General features: G+C 41.7%; 1 protein-coding gene across 1 annotated transcript in view; it reads right to left on the reverse strand.

The window, feature by feature from the left end:
* Positions 1 to 2734: 2734 nt before the first annotated feature.
* Positions 2735 to 18525, reverse strand: part of MOGAT1 (monoacylglycerol O-acyltransferase 1) — a 22138-nt gene continuing 6347 nt past the window's right edge. Inside the window, exons 2-6 of the mRNA XM_057385876.1 lie at positions 14841 to 15019; positions 14259 to 14460; positions 11539 to 11713; positions 8083 to 8282; positions 2735 to 5624 (exon numbers count right to left, since the gene is read on the reverse strand). Coding sequence (XP_057241859.1) covers positions 5470 to 5624; positions 8083 to 8282; positions 11539 to 11713; positions 14259 to 14460; positions 14841 to 15019 — 911 coding nt within the window. The 3' untranslated portion in view covers positions 2735 to 5469. The remainder of the gene's footprint in view (positions 5625 to 8082; positions 8283 to 11538; positions 11714 to 14258; positions 14461 to 14840; positions 15020 to 18525) is intronic.

An 18525-nucleotide genomic window follows, 5' to 3' on the forward strand; every position in this document is an offset into this window, starting at 1 on the left:
CCCTGGCGGCCCCCGAGCTCCGTGCGGTTCCCGCGGAGCTCCGCGCATTCTCCGCCTTTCGGAGCTGTAGGTGCCGGTGCTGTCTCGTTCACCAGAAACAGCACAGAATTTGGCAACAAATAAAGCAGCTCACTTCTGTTTTAACGTGGTCGTCAGTGCGTTTTAAAGCACGTACATATCCGTATTATTATGGATCCTTAATTAGTCCTAAGCAATTTCTCTTGGAAAACGCTGTGATTCACCTCTCCAGAGGACAGTTTCTGCTCTGTAAATAGGGAGAATGACAGATTTCCAGTAAACACACCTATTTCCTACGATTAAATACTGCTTGCTGACTACAGAAGGGAAAAGTGAGACTACTGTTGATTCGTGTTAGCCAGGAAAAGCTCGCAGCCACATCAGCTCTCAGTCTGTTCATTAAATTTCATCGTAGACATTCCAAAAGCAATGGGGCTTCATTCGTGCCAGCGGGAAATTTAATTGAAAATAGACTGGATGAACAGGTGTCAGTTGGCCAACAGTTTTAGTTGTTGCCATTGCCCAAGATGAAAAAGGATCCAGGTTAGATGCCCATCAAATTGGGCAACAAGTAGTTCATGCTTTAAGGGAGTCTCTTTGCACTGGAAAAGGCTTTTCCCAAGCTTGTTCTATGTGTGAAACTCAGTAMTAGGGTATGAAAAGAAGCCATAAAGGATATGGTTCCTCATCTATGGTTCTTCACTACTTTTTTAGATGGACACATTTCTCCAGCGTATGACTAAATTAAACAAATTTATTTCTTCTTTTCTTCCCTCTCCTCATCTTTGTCTGCAGCTCTATTCTGTCTATTAGACTGAGAAAATACAAGGGAATTCTGGGATCTGCATTTTTATGCACTGCTCAAGCAGTTCAGCTGACATGAAATTGATACCAACCTAAAGAAACATCAGCTAAAAAAAACATCTACAACCCTCAGGCTACCCAACTCCCTTCAGAATCAACTACCTGGCTAAGGAGGTAAYATCACTTACCTATCACAAGCAATGGTTATCAGGATTAGTGTTGCTGCAGCACTTGAGAAGCATGAATGTCCAGTTCCTCTCCATTAATTGTTTTTCTCCATTTCTTGCTTTACAGGTATAACTTGCTTTTAATTTTTGTATTTCAGCAAAACCAGGATGTGATGTTGATCCATTGATGAACCATGACACACCYCCAATTTACACACATAGTAGGGCTACTTCAAAGCATTCCAAGACCACCTTTTACCCATTTTTCCTGTCTACATTGAGATGAAAGCTAGCATCATTCCACAAAAATATTAAAACAGTAACAAAATACAATTAACCTTTTCCAGGCTTTGCAATTCATRCATGTCACTACAGTTGTTAGTGCTGCATTACACTGCAATATTTWWAAARAAAAATAACAACCAACCAAAACCCATTAAAAACGACACTGTTGTAAAGTGGGTGGTTTTCCTCYTCCCAACAGACAAATGCAACACATTTTTTACTCCAGACAGTTGTTCAGTTCCCCAGTTCCTAGAGTGAGCAGAGCCTCTGCAGGGTTTGTTTTTCTATTTAGGGTACTGTAATTAGAATTTGGACTCCTTCATGCAACTTTCACTCAGAATTCAAACTTGTCTTTAAACTGAAGCTGAATTCAACTCCAAAAGCTATTATTTCACCAGTTCTTCCGAGGATTGCCCACCCTCCCACATTCCAGTGTCCATGCTGTGCCCCCTTGGCATTGACTGAGGGCTGCTGCAGCCCAGCCCTTCCCTACTGTGGGTCATTTCTTCCTCAAGCACTTTGGAACCCCAGCAGGAACCTGGCTTCAGGTTCTCCTCAGAAGACTGCAGCAAGCAATCCATCCAGATTTCTCAGCATGTTATGAGCACAGCCTGACAGCCAGGCTAATGTGATCCCTYGAGTTCAGCCAAGCTCCTCACCCARCAGCAGCGATGAAATTCCAGTCAGCACAAGCCCACTTTGTTACAAACCTTTATTATCTGACACCTCCTTGCCACAGCTATCATTGAAACAACTGACATTCATATTTTACAGGTACCATAAAAAGTTACAAAGTGTAAACTATACTGTGTAGTTCACCAAGTGAAAATACTTGAGGATTGACTTTCTGTCAACAGAATTTGGCACAGAGGTGTTCACACGCAAGGGAACAGGCAGGTACTTCATCCTGAGCACGTCAGGGAGGCAGTGTTTGCATGGTTTAGAGGCAGAGCTTCTCCYGTTGATGGATGGCTGGCTTCCCTGGGATTACCTGTGGCATTAAAAGGCACAAAGAGAAACACCCCACGAAGCAGGCCCCAGGCAGGGTGGGGATCACACCAGCAATCTGAGCGCTGCCCAGTTCTTCCAGTCACAGCTGGGGTGGGGGTGTCACATTCCTACCAGCTGCTTGCTCTTATCTTGTCCAGCAGGAACTGCAACTGGACGTTCTTACTCCAACAAACATGGGCAGCCTCCTCGGGGCTGCAGTGGTGCTGGGATGGGTGCCCGTGGTAGCCAAAACGGGGCTGTGGCTGCCAGGGCTGCAGCCTTTAGGCTCAGGGTTGCAGGGCTGCTTTGCAGATCCACACACTAGCACAGAGGTAAAGATTTTAGATAACATCATGTCTATCACGTTTAGAGACAGAAGTTCTATTTTAAAATAAACCTAGATACACTWGACAATTGATTAATAAAAAGTAGYTTGGAAGGACCACCATAAGCAATAYGCAGCRGTAACTGTRCAAYAATAAATATTTGAGTTGTTTGKAGATTTTGTTGGGTTTTTTGTTTTTTTACCATCTCCATTGTTACAAAGCAATGACAATATTAGTAGCCATAGTAACACAATCCCTACTTGTTCTATCTGAGTCAGTTACGGATGGTACAGAGCCCACAGATAATTTTCTTGTGAGATTCAGAGGAAAGCCTGTTTGTAGGGTACTCTTTTGACAGATATTGTGCCAAAATCAATATCCACATATTTCCTAAAAGTTTGGGTTAATTTGATCAACAAAAGACCATTATTACTTCCCATCCTCAACACAACACTARCATTTTTAAATTTACAGCCTGATCTTCTGTATCATTAAGGTAATGGGAAAGGAACAGACTGCGAATGAGAGGAAATATCTCATTAGAGCAGATGACCTAGGAGAGAACAGTCTGACACAGACTCCAAATTCTTCTTTCATGAATAATCAGCTCCATCCATCAGGGCAAGCAGGAAAGAGTCAAATCCAAAGGAAATTTCATACAGCTGGCTAAGCAAAAGCAACTGCTCAGGGATCATCATTGCTTTGTACAATCCTCAGGACCCTGAGACCTCCTGCCAGGTATCAAACCTGCCATGTCTGACCTCCCTAGGTCACATACCCTTCCCAGAGCTGAAACAACGCTGATCTGAAGCTCGTGTCACACATGCACAGCCACAGTGCCTCCTCTTCTCAAACCCTGCTCCCTAAAACCCACTTCTGCTGAATGATAAGYCACCACTCCATATTTCCCATGCATAGAGACCAGAGATCTCAACACAGGGAAAGGCAGACATAAAGTGAGGAAGCAAGATACCCACACCACATTGGTCATCAGTGATCAGCAAACGCATGGGAATGGGGGGCAAGCACACTGGCACCAAGAAAGCTCAGGTAGAGGTGAATTGTGAGCACATTGACAGCAGCCTGTCAGGGAAGAGGGGCTTCTTCAGGCACTGCAAATTCCAGCCCTGGTCCCCAGAATGACTGTGTCATTGTAGAGAAAATGAGAGCAGGACTCAGTGGCTCAGTGCTGTTTACATCCGGATGACAAATCGGCACTGAAGGAAGAACCCTCTTAAGGAAACCACCTTGTTGCTGGAGGGCTTTTTGGAGCACAGACATCCTCTCTGGCTGGCAGATACTCATTTGGCTTTGGGGCATTGGTTCAGTCAGAGTTCACTGAGTAGAAGTCAAGATATTTACCCTCTTTTCTTTAAACACCTTCATCTTGCTAAGAAATATTTCCAGAGCTCTACCTTGTTCCCAAAGCCCCAGCTGTGTTTCTTCGGAGAGCCAAACAAATACACWGTGTCCAGTGCTGCTTTTCCTGGAGCATCCCAGTGCTGAACTGAGCCAACTGCAGATGCCCTAGGCTGCCTGAGAAGCCCATGCATGACCTGTCAGAGCACCTAACTGGCATAATATTCAGGCACCAAATCTGCTTTAAGCAGAACAAATTCTTCACTAACATCAGATCTGCAAAGTCTGCATGCAGACAGAAAGCATGTACAAATACAAGAATTTATCTCATAAAAATTCAGTAATATACTACAATTCTTTCCACACACAATAATCTCCAAGACCTAGGTATTTTCACTGAAAAGGAGTTTGGCTAAGATTTTTCTCTTTTCTTTTCTGAAGTGGGCATACACATTTAGGATAAGCCTTTTCTCAAATCCAGGCACCCAGTTTATACAAAATGCATCCTCTTAACCTGCTGCACCCTAGAGCTGTGCTCACACTGTCTTGGCATTGCAGCTGTGTCACCCTGTAGCACGGCTTTGCACATACTTCCCCACATCTGTCAGTGGGGGAGAAAAAGGCATTATCAAGTACAATTTCCTTGGAGAAATTTCAGAATTGACTGATAAAATTTGGCTCCCTTGCCTTCTGTGCAAGTGCTTGACATATGATCATTTTTATTTTGCACAGGATGAAGAGTTCACATGATTCCCTCACTTCTCCTGCCATCTCTTCTGAGGCTGAAACTACCAAAGCTGCTTCATCTTCCAAAYTTATGAGCCAAAACACAGATTGTCCAGAAAAGTCACATCATTCAGTGCTTCCCACCACTTGGCACACAACATGCACACAGAAACTCAAAACACACTGTTGTCCAAACAGAAGGTTTGCTCTGCTCCATGACTTGGACAAACCATTTTTGCCAATATCCTATTCAGGGYTGAAGGCTCCTATTTATTCTTGAATTCACATGTAAGCAGTCCACAGTAGCCATCTGCTGAAAACACAGACCTTCATTTCTGTGGAAGAGCAGCAGGGGTTTCTGATGTTCAGAGAACAACCTGATGTCATGTTTGATAAATGCTGGTAAGTCTCTCAGCCTCTAATCAAAGACTTTTTGGGTTTATACTTCTGCTAGTGATCTCATGCTGGGGCAATTTCCTATGCTCAAGCTATGGGTAGGTACCATGGTGGTAAGAACATCTGTGTGCAGTCTCTCATTTGCATTTCTGGCACACATGAACTTAAAAGGACAACTCAAAACAGGACTGGCTTCGAGGCTTACATCCCARTGATCCCTCCCTCACCCCCACCGCCCAAGAATAAGATAAAAATCAATAAATCATCTAATAATCCCTTCTTAAAAGTATTCCTTACATAAGGATAATTAAAGATTGCAAAATATGGATTGCAAGAAAGACATCTTTCAGCAGACACTGCTCCTTTGCACGAGATTCAGAATTACAAATTGTAATTTGCTACTCGAAGATGAGAGATTTATGCTCAGGGATGCCATAATTGCTTTTGTGTTCTTCAAATAATTTCCTTAATTTCTGTAGATACAAGGCATGTAGCTCATCAATCTCTTCAGTGGTGGGGTTCAAGTTCTGTTTTACAGGGATGGGGCTTCCCACTGTAAATCAAACACAACAGCATTAGCTTCATTGACRTCTCTTTCTAAGTAGAATAGCTGTCCCTTCTGTAGCAGCTCCACCACAACTCCCAGCCAGATGGCAGAATCATAGCACAATTTTCTTACCCTGGGGCCTGATCCTGCCTTTCACAAGTCTGAGTCCTGAGTCTGGTTTTCCACTTCCTTTTGTTCAAGTTCAGGTAAAATGAATTTAAACCCCATGATTTCAGTTTGRCAGCAAAAGAACAAGTGAGAAGAGTGATAAGCTCTAACTTGAAGGAGCAGTTTACATTTCAAGATACAATCCCATGGATTATGTGCTGTCTACAAGCTCAACACAGCATTTAAAAAAAATGTACTTTCTCATTGTCTTCTGATCTGAATGCTAAAGCTACTCAATGTGATAGACATGCTTAAAAGGACAGTGGTGCCCTCAAGCACAGAGTCACATGAACAGGACTGAAGGAARTATTTATCTTCCAACTTATTCAAAATGGATATCACTGCACTAGAAATATTGTTGATAACCTCAGACTAGGAGGGGTAGCACATAAATCCCCTAAACCCTGTGAGGGGTCTCTGAACCATCCATTGCCCACAAATGTCACTGAAACCAAACTGTTCTCCAGACACTGTGCTAAACCTGCTSCCTGCTCCATGGGAGGTGACTCCATGGAAACCCAGAGGGCAGCCTTCTCTTCRACAAAATCTATGGCTAAAAAGCCTGGATATGCTAAGAGAAGCTTCCCATGATCTCAGTCATTCCTGTGCTTTTCAATCACCAGGTTTTGACAGCTGCTCTTTCATTGGAAGCACCAAGACCTTAACAGACCTGACTGGGATTACAGAGGAAGTCTGTMGAAAAGCAGACCTAAAAGCACCCCCAGGAACTTTCCCAAAGGCACCTGAAAATCCCTTTCAACAGATGTTGCCACTTCAGATTGGATGGTGATGACTAAAGGGAAGCCCAGCCAGAACCACAAAGAGCTGAGGCTGCAATTTCCTGCTGCAGCTCCAGCTGCCAGCAGCTCTCAGGCCATGCGTGGAGCTGAAACTCAGACTTTACACAGCTGGGGTAGGAGCCCAGCCCTGGATGGTGCAACACCTCAGGGGGATGTGAAATCAATATACATACGATACAATTTCCAGAGGCAGGASTGGATACTGCAAACTACCCCATGCCCTTCTGCAACAGTCTCTTCTCCCAAGAGGAGAGATTTCTTGTGGAACTGAAAGCTACACTCATCTCTCTAATATTGTGTGCAGCTTGAAGGAACMTGCTTCATTTGATATTTTGCAGCAATAAAAAAAAAAGTAAAGGAAAAACAAAAGTACTTCACTCATCAAGCCCAAAACACTCAGACTTCCCAGATCTTGGCTTAGCTGAACRGCTCCTGGATCCACGGCTTCCGAACCAGGGGTGAAATCAGCCACACTTGGCCACATTGTCAGCACAGCTCATCAGTTCAGGTGAGCTCACTGTGCCTCTGCAGCTCTCAGGAGCTGAGCCAATGCTTCCAAAGCCATATTGAGCCATACCAAGAACACCCCACCACACCTCCAAAGACACAGGGACGTTGTGACAGTTCTCAAACATGGGGAAAAAGACAGAAAAGGCAAAGGATTTCATGAGATCTTACAAGCCCTGTTGCAAGACTCTGGTCTTGCTGATTTGTAGCACTCCTGTGCTCTTGGCATGATGCAGAATTGCCTCAAAGAATATGATATTTTAAACTTCAGAATAGTCCTAGTGTCATTAGCCCAAAGAAAAATTGCAGAATATACATTTYGTCCCATACATCTCATTCGAAACCTTTGATAACTTTTTGGCTTTAAAACAAGTTTAAAACACTGCCTCTGTACAATATGAGCTTTAAAAATCATATCTTTTCAAAATATTTAACTGTATGAACTGATAAAACACAAATCTGCATGAAATTTAACATAAAAAGAGCGACATCTTTTGTCATTTTACTTTTTTGCTTACTATAATCTGCTGTGGTGGTTGTGCGTCAGCTGGAACACCCAACTGCAATTTCTCTGCAGAGCTAAGAAAATAAAGTTCTGGGCTTCTTRCAAAACAACTGCAGCATCCAGAACCCACAGCAACAGCTGCACAGCTGTGGCAGCCCTCTAAAAACTGGACTGGTATAAAAACTGGTAAAAACTGGACAACCTTTGGATTTCTTTGTGTATTACTGAGGATAGAAGACTGTGGATAAGAGAGAATGAAAAGTAAGATTTGGCCTGGGACAGGAAGGGGAAAGGGAAAAAAGAACTGCCCCTTTTAATTAGAAGGACAGCAATTAAAAATAGTTTGAACCTCACATACTTGTTTTAGATGCACAGTAATCAATTCTTTCTGTTAGAACAGATATATAAATTTACAGATATTAGCAGCACACTGATGCATTTTTAAACACTTGCAAACACATTAGAAAAGGTGCAGGGAACTTACCAACAGTATGAATAGGTTGYCTGTAAGGTATTAAGCCAAAACTGTATTGGAATACTCCTCTAGCATGAAACAGCGGTAAAGCAAAGCCCATTATCTTTTGCAATTTTTCCTGTACTTTTCTGAGCCATGAACCTTTGGGGTTTGCAACTTGCTTAAATAGTTCATTTTCACCAAAGGAAAACACCGGGACCAGATGAGCCCTGCAAAACAAAGAGGACACTGAGAATTCCACATCAGCCTGCACTGGCACTGCAGTTCACAGCAGCAGCATGGAAACAGTTTCTCAATAACCAGCASAGAAAGCTTCAGCAGCTTCAGATTTCATCAGCAACAGGCTTTCAACTCTTCTCATGAGCAGCTGCTTTTGGATGCCTTGGCTGGCTTGTGTTTGAAAAAAAAAAAAAAAGTGATTAGTACACAACTAGCAACTTGCTTTTGGCAGTACATAGCTGGCTGGTACCTATTGCAACTCGTGACTGTTCAGAATTATGAAAATGAGTGATTGCATATATCACAAGTATGACATTATCCACCACTATTTCAGCAAGTCCACCCTTGTTCCACTACCTGTTTTCCCTGGGCAAGCAAAGAAGCCTCATTGCTAACCTTATAATGCTCCCAGCTGGGTGGCATCAAAACCAGATCTTGGCTTTCCCTTGTCTTGTGACCGGAGTAATGCGTGCCCTTGATTTCAGCACAAAAACCATGATAAAAACCAGACACCCTCACAGACATGAGTGCAATGCCAAATTCCTCCCCTGCTGTCCAATTCCCAGCGAAACTCTGCTTCCTCTGGACTTCTTCGAAAACAGTAGCCTTAATCCATTATTACCAGAGGTCAAATCCTGCCCACAGAAATTACATGAACTCACTTTGGCTCTTGCACAGCCTAATGAATTCTCATTCAATTCACGAATTGGCTGGGGAGTAAAGGCACTGACTAGCTCCWGGACAAACTACTTTAGTGGATGGAATCAGTGCACTTATCCCCAACAGGTGAACACACCATTGTATTTAAAACCCTGGCTGCAACACGTTTTTTGATTAATGCTTAGGTTCATTCAATATTCTACAGTATTTAGACAAAAAGAAAAAAAAAGCAGGGTAATCCCAAGCAGTCTATGAAGGATTCAGGGATGCTTTGTTTGCTTAAATTAAGTCTCAGTTTCTGTATCTTAGCTCTATTCAGCCCCCACTATCTTYGAGGAAAACCTTTCGTAAAATAGCAATATTGCTGTAATATTRTCAGAATGAATTTCTGCGGAGTTCTGAATGTCTGAGGAGGATGCACAGAGGACAGAGCTGGCTGGAAAGCACTGGGGATGGGCAAAATCAACCTGACCACAAAACACAACTCTTCAACAGCTTCTTTAGCCTGAGGACTCACACCAACTATCATTCCCACATACAATTCTCATTAGTGTCTACTCAAAGTTTCTTTCTCCAGTGGATTTATCACCCAGCCACCTGTAAAGGCAATATCATAAAGCCTGGTACTCCCTGTGGCTGTGTAAACACTCCACTTTTTACTACAACACTAAGACAAACAGGAACATCTTGTGGTGCAATAGCATCCTGGCACTGTGGGATYTGTTTTAATCTGGTGAAGGCTTTTGCAAGATGCTATGTAGGAGGCTGAGACAGAGGAATAAGTAACTTATGATTGTGTAACTAAAGATAAGTTAGCTGATTCATCACTTGTTTTGTGTCTTTAGGATTTCTTCACTTGATATCAGATATTTGTACTACCTTGGACCACAGTGTCTTTTGCAGAAGTGCAGAGGACTTTTGTTGACATATTCAGGCCACATTTGACAAGCTCCTAGCTGAGGAACACAGCTTCTCTGTGCTGGCAGCACAGGAACCAGGGCCAGCTCTCTGCATTCACCCTTCCTTCCTGTGTTGGTATTTGCTGCTGCAGATCACGAGCACCAGSAATGTGTGCAGGCACTGAGGGCAGGTGGTTCTTCTCCTCTGCATCTCCCTTGYCCTTTCATTTCCACTTCAGTTGGAAATTTTCTTCCCATTTTGTCAATCGTTAAAACATTAAAACCAGAAGAAATTATTGGATGCCAAATCTTTGGGCAAGACCTCTGTTAGATTCACAGCCCTGCTGGAGACATGTAAAGTCATAATTCCTATGCTTCATGTAGAAGCAATTTTTCTTGCTGGTGTTTGTATGAATGAGCTGTAGCCTGATGGTTACAGTGAGCCTGTGAGGTGTAGCCCTCAGYCACCCAGGGTGAGATGGGCATTGTCACCCAGGGAAGGGCTCGAGACATCTATTGACCCTTTTAGAAAGGGGAGGACCATCATTGGAATCAAAGTAAATGAGTAAGTAAAGGGGTCATTCCTGTGTTTTGTAAGTGTCCCACTCTTGTTGTTATGTGTTGGAGATACTTTTGAAATCAAGGTCATGAGATGCAGAGGTTATCTGATTTCTCAATGCAGATCAATTTAGATGAGAGATAATCACCAACAACCTTTGTGATCTGACAGACCAGACATTTATCAACATGCTCAGGGGGGAAAAAAAAAAGTACCTAAATATTCTTCTAAACTTCATGGTTAAAACAAATAAAAGCTATTGAGAGTGTGGAGGATCCCACTGAATTAACCAACAGTTGACYAAAATTGAGTAAAGACTCTTTTAGGCACTCAGGTCCTATTTCAAATACACAAGAATTGTTTCTGGGTACAAATTAGAATAAAATGTTACATTCTAACAAGCAAACGGGTCCTTTATGAGAATCCTAGTGACAAGCGTAAGAAAAGCCCTCTGAATTTTGGCACAGAACAGTTTCTAGAACAAAACAATTCCTTAACACACTGCGAAAGTAGAAAGCTCCTCTCCTCAGAGACAACCTTTTCTCCAGTTAATAGCTTTGTTACAGTTTTCTCAAAACTAGTATTTTTTCTTATTGCTTCACATGTCAATGTATACTCCTGGGAGCTGTCCAGAAAGTGTAGCCGGAACAAACAATTGGCTCCAATATTTCTAGTATACAAACCATCTAGACCAGTCCAGAACAAATACAATAGCTCATACCATGTAAATCACTCAAGAGATATTGATACCATCTCTGTTTAATTAAAATTAGAAGACAATTCTACCTTAATGTATCTTCAGTTTACAGAACAGAAAGCATAAGGTTTGCTCTAGTCAGCAAAACCAGCTAAGGTTTACTAATATTGTTTCATAATTCTTATTCTTTGCTAGTGCAAGAAACATCTGAAATGAAACAAGATATGCTAATAACACCTACTACTTACAAATTATGAAAGTCAAAGGGAGCTTTCAACACTKGCAGATTCGATCTAGGTGGACAGACTGGCTCCTATGCCAGATATCTGCATGTTCTTAGACAAGTAACTCTTTCAAATTCTCTAGTTTTATATAATATGAGCTATATTTAGGAATGAATCTGAGTTCAAAGCACTTCATGGAAGACCTACCCATGCTTCAGGGCCATTTTAATAAAGCCTTTCCTCTTGAGGATGTTCAAGGTTAGACTTCCAGGATGTGCATTCAGAGATTCCTCTGCTCCTCCAATCACAATGACGGATGCATGGCCACCKCCTTCATTATTCAGCACATGTGAGACACTTTCCTTGGATGCAGAAACCATTCCTAAAGAAGGAAACATTTTAAGAGTGACCACTAGATCTTCATACACAAGTACAGTGGAATTTAGGAATCATTATAAATACATAAATGATGTTTCAGAATCATGACATCACAGAACACATTTCAAAGATTTGGGTTCAACCTCCTTACACTGCAACAGATTTGGTGTTGAGCAAGTGCTTTGTTTCCCACTGATGAGTTAAATTAAGCTGTCTATTGCAAGAGTTTTGAGCTCTTCAGGGTGTGCTCTTCTGCTAACTTAACTCCCCCTCAGAGACACTGTGTGCCCAAGAACAGAGAGAGCAGCTAAAGCCATACAACAGGAGCATATAAACACAGGCACAGAGGGGTTAACAGAATGAACAGAGGACTTGTGAATTCAAACATGGAGCTACAGTGCCAAGCAGACCCCATTCCTCTCACAGCTATAAAGCAGCAGCCCCATTTAAGGCAATGACATGGCAACATTAGGACAAGCAGAAAGGGCTCACGGGTAYCATTCCCAATGACTGCATCAGCTCATTCTCTCATAACCAGGCCCAGCACTCATCAATATTTAGGCTAAAAGAACAGGTCATACGAAGCTTTTCTGGTACTCCTGCTGATGCAGATACTTCTAATCAGAAGCACACTGCTGTACAAGACCTTATCACTGATTTACATCTTGCTCTGGACTTGGTGCTTTGAAATATCCTCTTTCTAACAGATGTGCACCTAATACTTCAAAGGTTCCTTTTTGCCCTAAGTTTTACTTCAAAGGGTCATAGCGGTACCATTTAGCCAGAAGCCATGTTTAATTACACTGTGTCGAATTCACATAATCTAAGTGACAATTTAGAGATCAAGTCTAGTTTACATTGTTGTTGGTTTCACAGAGCTGGTATCAAAATACTCTCTTGGATCTCCTGTTACCTGCTTGATCTTTTTTCTAATAGAGATGTTACAATGTAGATTTTGAAAATCTCATAARACAGGGAAGATGACTGTGATCTACTTTTGAGAGCTGGCCACCAAGAGGAAAAGCTTGCTACTGGAGCAAGTTCAGACCTCAGTGAAAAGCTACTTCCATTTGCCGTATTTGTCTTCATGGYCACTATTACACTGAAAATGCAGTTGACCTGAGACTCACAAATAATTCAAGTGATGCTCGTTCACCCATCAGCATGCATTTTCCCTGGAAAGGAAAGCAGGAGCTGCAGCTTTCCCCAGGACAAATTTGTTTCCTGCTGAAGCTGAGCTGTCAGCCTGCATGCAGGGCACTGCTCYGTGCCCACACTGCAGCCCGGGAGACAACAACTTCAGGTTCTGGAGACAGGCAGAAATTCACCGGGAAYTGAAACACTGTGCTGGGAGCACGGCTTTCAGTTACTTGGAAGATTTTGCAAGCATTTTATGATTTKACTGTTGACCTGCATTACACTAAATGTCTCCTCTTGTTTATCAGCTGCATACCTGGGAAAACTGAGCTCCAATGCTGGCTATTCTTTAGTGTGCTTTTTACTCCAGTTATTTTCATCCTGAAGGTAAATATTTGCTCCTATGGGTCAAGAYGCCAAAAACATGTAAATCTGACTTCCAGATAATGATTAAAAGACAGTGCTTAAAACTGCAATGCACCACTGCCTATCCCTCACTTAGCAAGCCTCAAAGAATGCCCTCAGAAACAACATTTGCATGGAAAGGCATTCTCTGGTATGTTGAAGCTTACATAGATAAGYAATTCTSATTTTAATTTGAGCAACAACCTAGRGAAGTTTCTGTGAACGGAGCAGTGGAACAGCTTCTCTGAGAACACAATGYCTGTRTTGCAGTCAGGAATAAAGCCAGATYTCTGTCTCCCAAACCTAGYCTTGTGCATCAGACCATACTTAAATGCTGTARTTGAATGAACTTAAATAAAATAACTCCTGTATTAAACCACTGGGGAGGAACACTAGTTCTGATTTCATTCTTCTGTTCCCTCAACTTGACYGTTTGTTATTTTTATCTTTTATTACAGCAATACCAGTCACAAATATTACCCCTTTATGACAAATGCTTCTCAGAACACAGAAAAAATGTTCCTCTCTTTAGAGYTTACATCTCAATTAAAATTACACAAATTCACAACCTGGAATTTCAGTCAGAAGCAGGTAATTAAGTTCTGAGAAGGAAGATACTTGTAATGTGTAAAACAAGCCCTTCAGGTAAGAGATTAGGCTGAATTTGTTTTACAAGTGCCTGCTCAATAACTAAATGACATTACAAATTATTATGTCCTTCTCTTCTTGTATATATCAGGTACTCAGTACTGCTGTCTCATAGTTCAAAGGAAAACCAGCATTTTTTTCAGAAAGAAAAAAAAAGCCCAGCGATAGTTTACTAAACTATTAGTAAAATCTTCCAAATTGTTTTGCCACAACAGTTCATCTTAAAATAGAGGTTAAATTTAGGACCAGCACAGATCTTTCTCAAATTACTTACCGTATATAAGCAGAGGAATAGACTCTGTATTTGTAAAAGAAGCTAAAATATGGAGCAACAGCTGAGACATTCTGCTTTTACCTACCAGCACTCATTATGTATTCTCTGAAGAAGGGGCAGCCAAACCAGATGGGCATGATATGAAGATATGGAGTAAGCCCAGGAAATAAATTTTTGAAAGTAGGTTCGGTGCAAAAGTTTCCAAAGGCTCCAGCTACCAGGACCCCATGAGGGTGAAAGCCAAGTAAGTAGTTGTGATTTGGGTTCAGTTCTGAAGTTTTTATAAGCTGAAAAAGAGTCAGTGGTGGGCATTATAATATTTACCTCAAAAACAACAGCTATGGAGATGCACATTGACAGGACACAAACAACAACAATRCATTTCCTTCTGAGCACTTAAAACTACTATCCTGTTTTGCAGATGAACAAAACTTAAATAGAGGTGTCAGGATACCATGACWAGCATTTACTGTGCTGAAGTACTGCCTTGTGACCCAACAGTCCAAGCAGAAAACCAGACCCTGTCCCTGTTTGTCACAAATCTCAGATTTCCCGTGTTTTAAAAAGAAGTAAAGTTCATCCCGGAGTATTAGAATTTTACCCAAGACGAGTCTTAGACTTTTGTCTCATAGCTATTCAAGCTGTTTGTAAGAAGCCTTTTACTTACATGAATGGGGAAGTATTCCCTGAAGTACTTCCAAACAGTCCAGCTTCTGACCCACTGGGACCGTCTGCCCCCAGCACATGGTGTATCCCAGTCGAGGTAGAGCCACAGCAGGTACAGAACAGCAAGGAACCAGAAGTTGCCCAGGATCAGGATCACAAAGAATCCACAGCAAAACTCTGCTACATGAGASAAAACCAGAAACCATAGCAAGCATTAACCACACCTATGTCCTTTTAAGACCCTGTTTTTTTTTTACAGATGTTACTCAAAATGCATACAAATTGAACTCAGCTTATTCCACTGTGTTGTTACACACAGTGAAACATCTCAAGAGTGTATTACCTCAGTCTATTATTTCTCCCTCTACTGGGCATTTGGTAACTAATGCTTGGTAGAGAGCATCTGGTTTACATTAGGCAGAATGAAAGGAGACAGCAAGAGCTAAAAAGGATGTGATGCTCCAGGGAGCGAGAAGAAGAAAGCAGAGCTGGGGAAGGAGAGAAGGGAAGGGAGAAAGAATCACAGCAATATCTCTTTTATAATGAGAGCAGTGTTGGGCAATCATTTTCCATTCTTAGTTTCTCTACCTATAACATGGGGGTGGTAGTTCTATTCCCAGCCAAAAGTGTTGCCATTGGCCAAGAAGATGCACTATACAAGACCAAAACATCAGAAGATATAGCCAAAAAGATGTCTCACTAAGTGGAAGTTCAGTACTGCTAAGGGAACACAACAGCAGGTTTAAGCCCTTCAAATTCACTTTAGAAAGAACCATAACATCCTGCTACRATGGTGATACACAAGAGCTGTATTAACACAATTCAAAGAACAAGAAAAAATTGTTTGGTTAAACAATSTGTTACTTTAGGGGCCAACCTTGAAACAATTACTCAGGGAAACACTATGGACACTTTATCTTTGTAGAATTTGCAGAATTTTATGCTCTTGCAGCAACTTGAGCAGCCCTGGACAGAGACATCTGAAGAGCAGGACCTGCTGTTCTCTGCCCTTTGTCTCGCAACTGACTGCCTTTCGTGAGGGCAATATCCTGTGAGGTTACAATATCCTAGCAGAAGTTACACCAGTAAAACATACTGAGCTAAATACACCAGTAAACAGAGCAGAATTAAAAACAAACAACAGGCAATTATTTGGCTTACACAATGTAAATAGCAGAACTAAAAACTAGAATAAGCAGATGGACTGAGAGTAAAACTCACTCATTCTAGTTCAGATCACCTTCATGCAAGAGAGTATTACTTGGGTGTTGAAAACTCWGCAGATTCCCTGGACTAAGCAGGTTTTGAGCTGCTGAAATTCAGAGCTTAACCTGGCCTACAGGTACTCTYGTGTTTCCTCCAACCTGAATATACTTTTTCTGAACTTCAGCCAACTTGTTCCTGTGCTTGGTTTGACTGTGCCTTAAGAATAGAATCGAGTATCTTGTCATGGGGAAACTTAGAACTAGAGAATCCACAAGCAGACAGRGCAAGCAAAGTTGCTGGTTAGATTGAGTAGGTAAGAAAGGGATGAACATTTACAGGGGATAGCAGGGATATGAGCAGAAAAATAAGGAACTGCATTTGCTTTGAGGAAGGGAAAAGGAAATGGCCAAAAACAAAAGCAGGAGCGGGATCAAGTCTACCATTCTGAAGGATACTCCATTCTTCCACACAGAAGGCTCACTTCTTTCTCCTCAAAAAAGCAACCCCAGTCTTGCACAAAAAAAGCACTTGAATAAGAGGTCTTAAAAACTATCACATCTAACTGAGGCCCAYAGAGCCCCAAAGTTAATGTGGAAAACTCACAGGTTCTAAGGAATATCATTAATATACTAAGGACAAGTAACTCAGGTGAAAGATGACATTGAATTCCACCGCCCCAGATGGAAAAACTGACTGAGAATACTACACTAGCATCACTCTAAATTAAGGCAAAGAATCTGTTGAGGAAACGTCATTACTTGTTTGAAGAAGAGATCCYGAAACTATAGAAATTTCCAGGAATGCTAATCTGGACAGGATAACTAGGTTCACAGTATAAAATGGAATAAGTATGAGAAGTTTTTTTAATCACTATATATTAACTAATTTCAAATTGTTATGTAAATATTGGTATTTCTATTTCCTACCCTTCCTTTCAGAAGCACTTTTGGCCCAACAAAGAATTAGGTGGCTTTTTACTATCAGCTTCCTAGCAAATAGCTGCAAAATGTTTTGTGGTGAGCAAAGCATCCTTGCTGTGAGAGCATTTAATTACATCAGCAGTGAGAAGGCCCAGATAGCTGCACTTAATCCTATGCAGACAAACAGGCACGAGATCAACAAGCTGGCTGCTTTGCTTCAGCTAGGACACATTCCTGAGTACATGAGAGGTATGGGGAGATAAGTATGCTGTTAGCACTTCCTAAGGGGAGCTCAGCACCTTGTAGGACAGAGTTGATTACTGCATTCCCAATGAGACATGTGAGGCAAATTCCTTTTACCATACCTCCTCATTATTTCAATGAATTAGCAGCCTGCAAGATGAGCTAAACACTGATGACTCAAAACCATTGAGCCCATAAACACAAACCTGATGTTTTCTCCTTCAGACAAAACAGTGAGTAAATAAATAGCAAACATTTTAACTAAATTCATAAATGAGTTCCAGGCAAAAGGTGAATAATTTGGAATTTGTCACTCTACTGTATCATTGCGTCCTTGGATGCAGTTCCAATGTATGCCCYAAGTATAATTCTTTGGTTAAACTTAACACTTTGAAAAATATTTTTATGGTATATTGGAATTGGGAGGGGGAAGGAAATACTGATTAAAAGACAAATCACAGCCATGGAACTCTTAACACTGGGTTTGTAAGCCAATGTCAGTGAGTCACTTTTCTTCCATTTCCCCATTTACAACATGTGGATACCCATATTTTGCAACAAATGCATGAAACCCACTCTGTGTAGTGTTAGCTACCAGCACGGGCAGCCATCCTGCCTGCTGATGTTTGTACACCTGATGCTTCAATCATTTGAACAGGCTYTGAGTYTGCAGCTGGGGGCATCAAATTCTTRAAACRGGTAAACACCAGAGATAGGAAGCAGGAAAAGAACACACTGAGTGAGGAAATATAGGTTAAGTCTGGAAATGGGAAGCTTCAAATGCATTTGGAGTTACTAGGGCATCAAAAACTGATTACTATCTGTTGAGAAGGCCACTGAATATAAGATTGTCCCTAGAAAAAGAGCCTCCCAGTGTGCTCAGTCACAAATCATGCCTGGGCAGCAAAGGTRTCCCTGGTGCCAAGGTGCTGGTCCCACCCCAAGTAGCACTAGAGGCTCTCTGTAGTGTCCATAAAACCATGCAAAGCAGCTCACTCTGAAACCTCGGGACTTCCTGACAACTTGGGATAGCTCTGAACCATGAGCCAGTTCCTGCCCTGTCCCACGTACAATTAGCAAAGCTTTCTCTAAACACATGATGCTGCTATGTCTCAAATGAGCTGGAGGCATTCAGAGTTCAGCAATTTGAACCTCATCCCACCATGGTAAATAAAACATCTTTATCCCCCTGGCATCCTAGTGAATACACAGGTGGAGAAGTGATTCTTAATATTGCTCCTCCCATCTTTATGAGTACATGTACACACCATCACACAAAGCAAGGTGAAAAGCTCATTTCTTACATCTGTGGACACA

Source organism: Malurus melanocephalus, unplaced genomic scaffold, assembly GCF_030028575.1.
Source record: "Malurus melanocephalus ecotype Western Australia unplaced genomic scaffold, MMel_1.1 scaffold_884, whole genome shotgun sequence".
NCBI lineage: Eukaryota > Metazoa > Chordata > Aves > Passeriformes > Maluridae > Malurus > Malurus melanocephalus.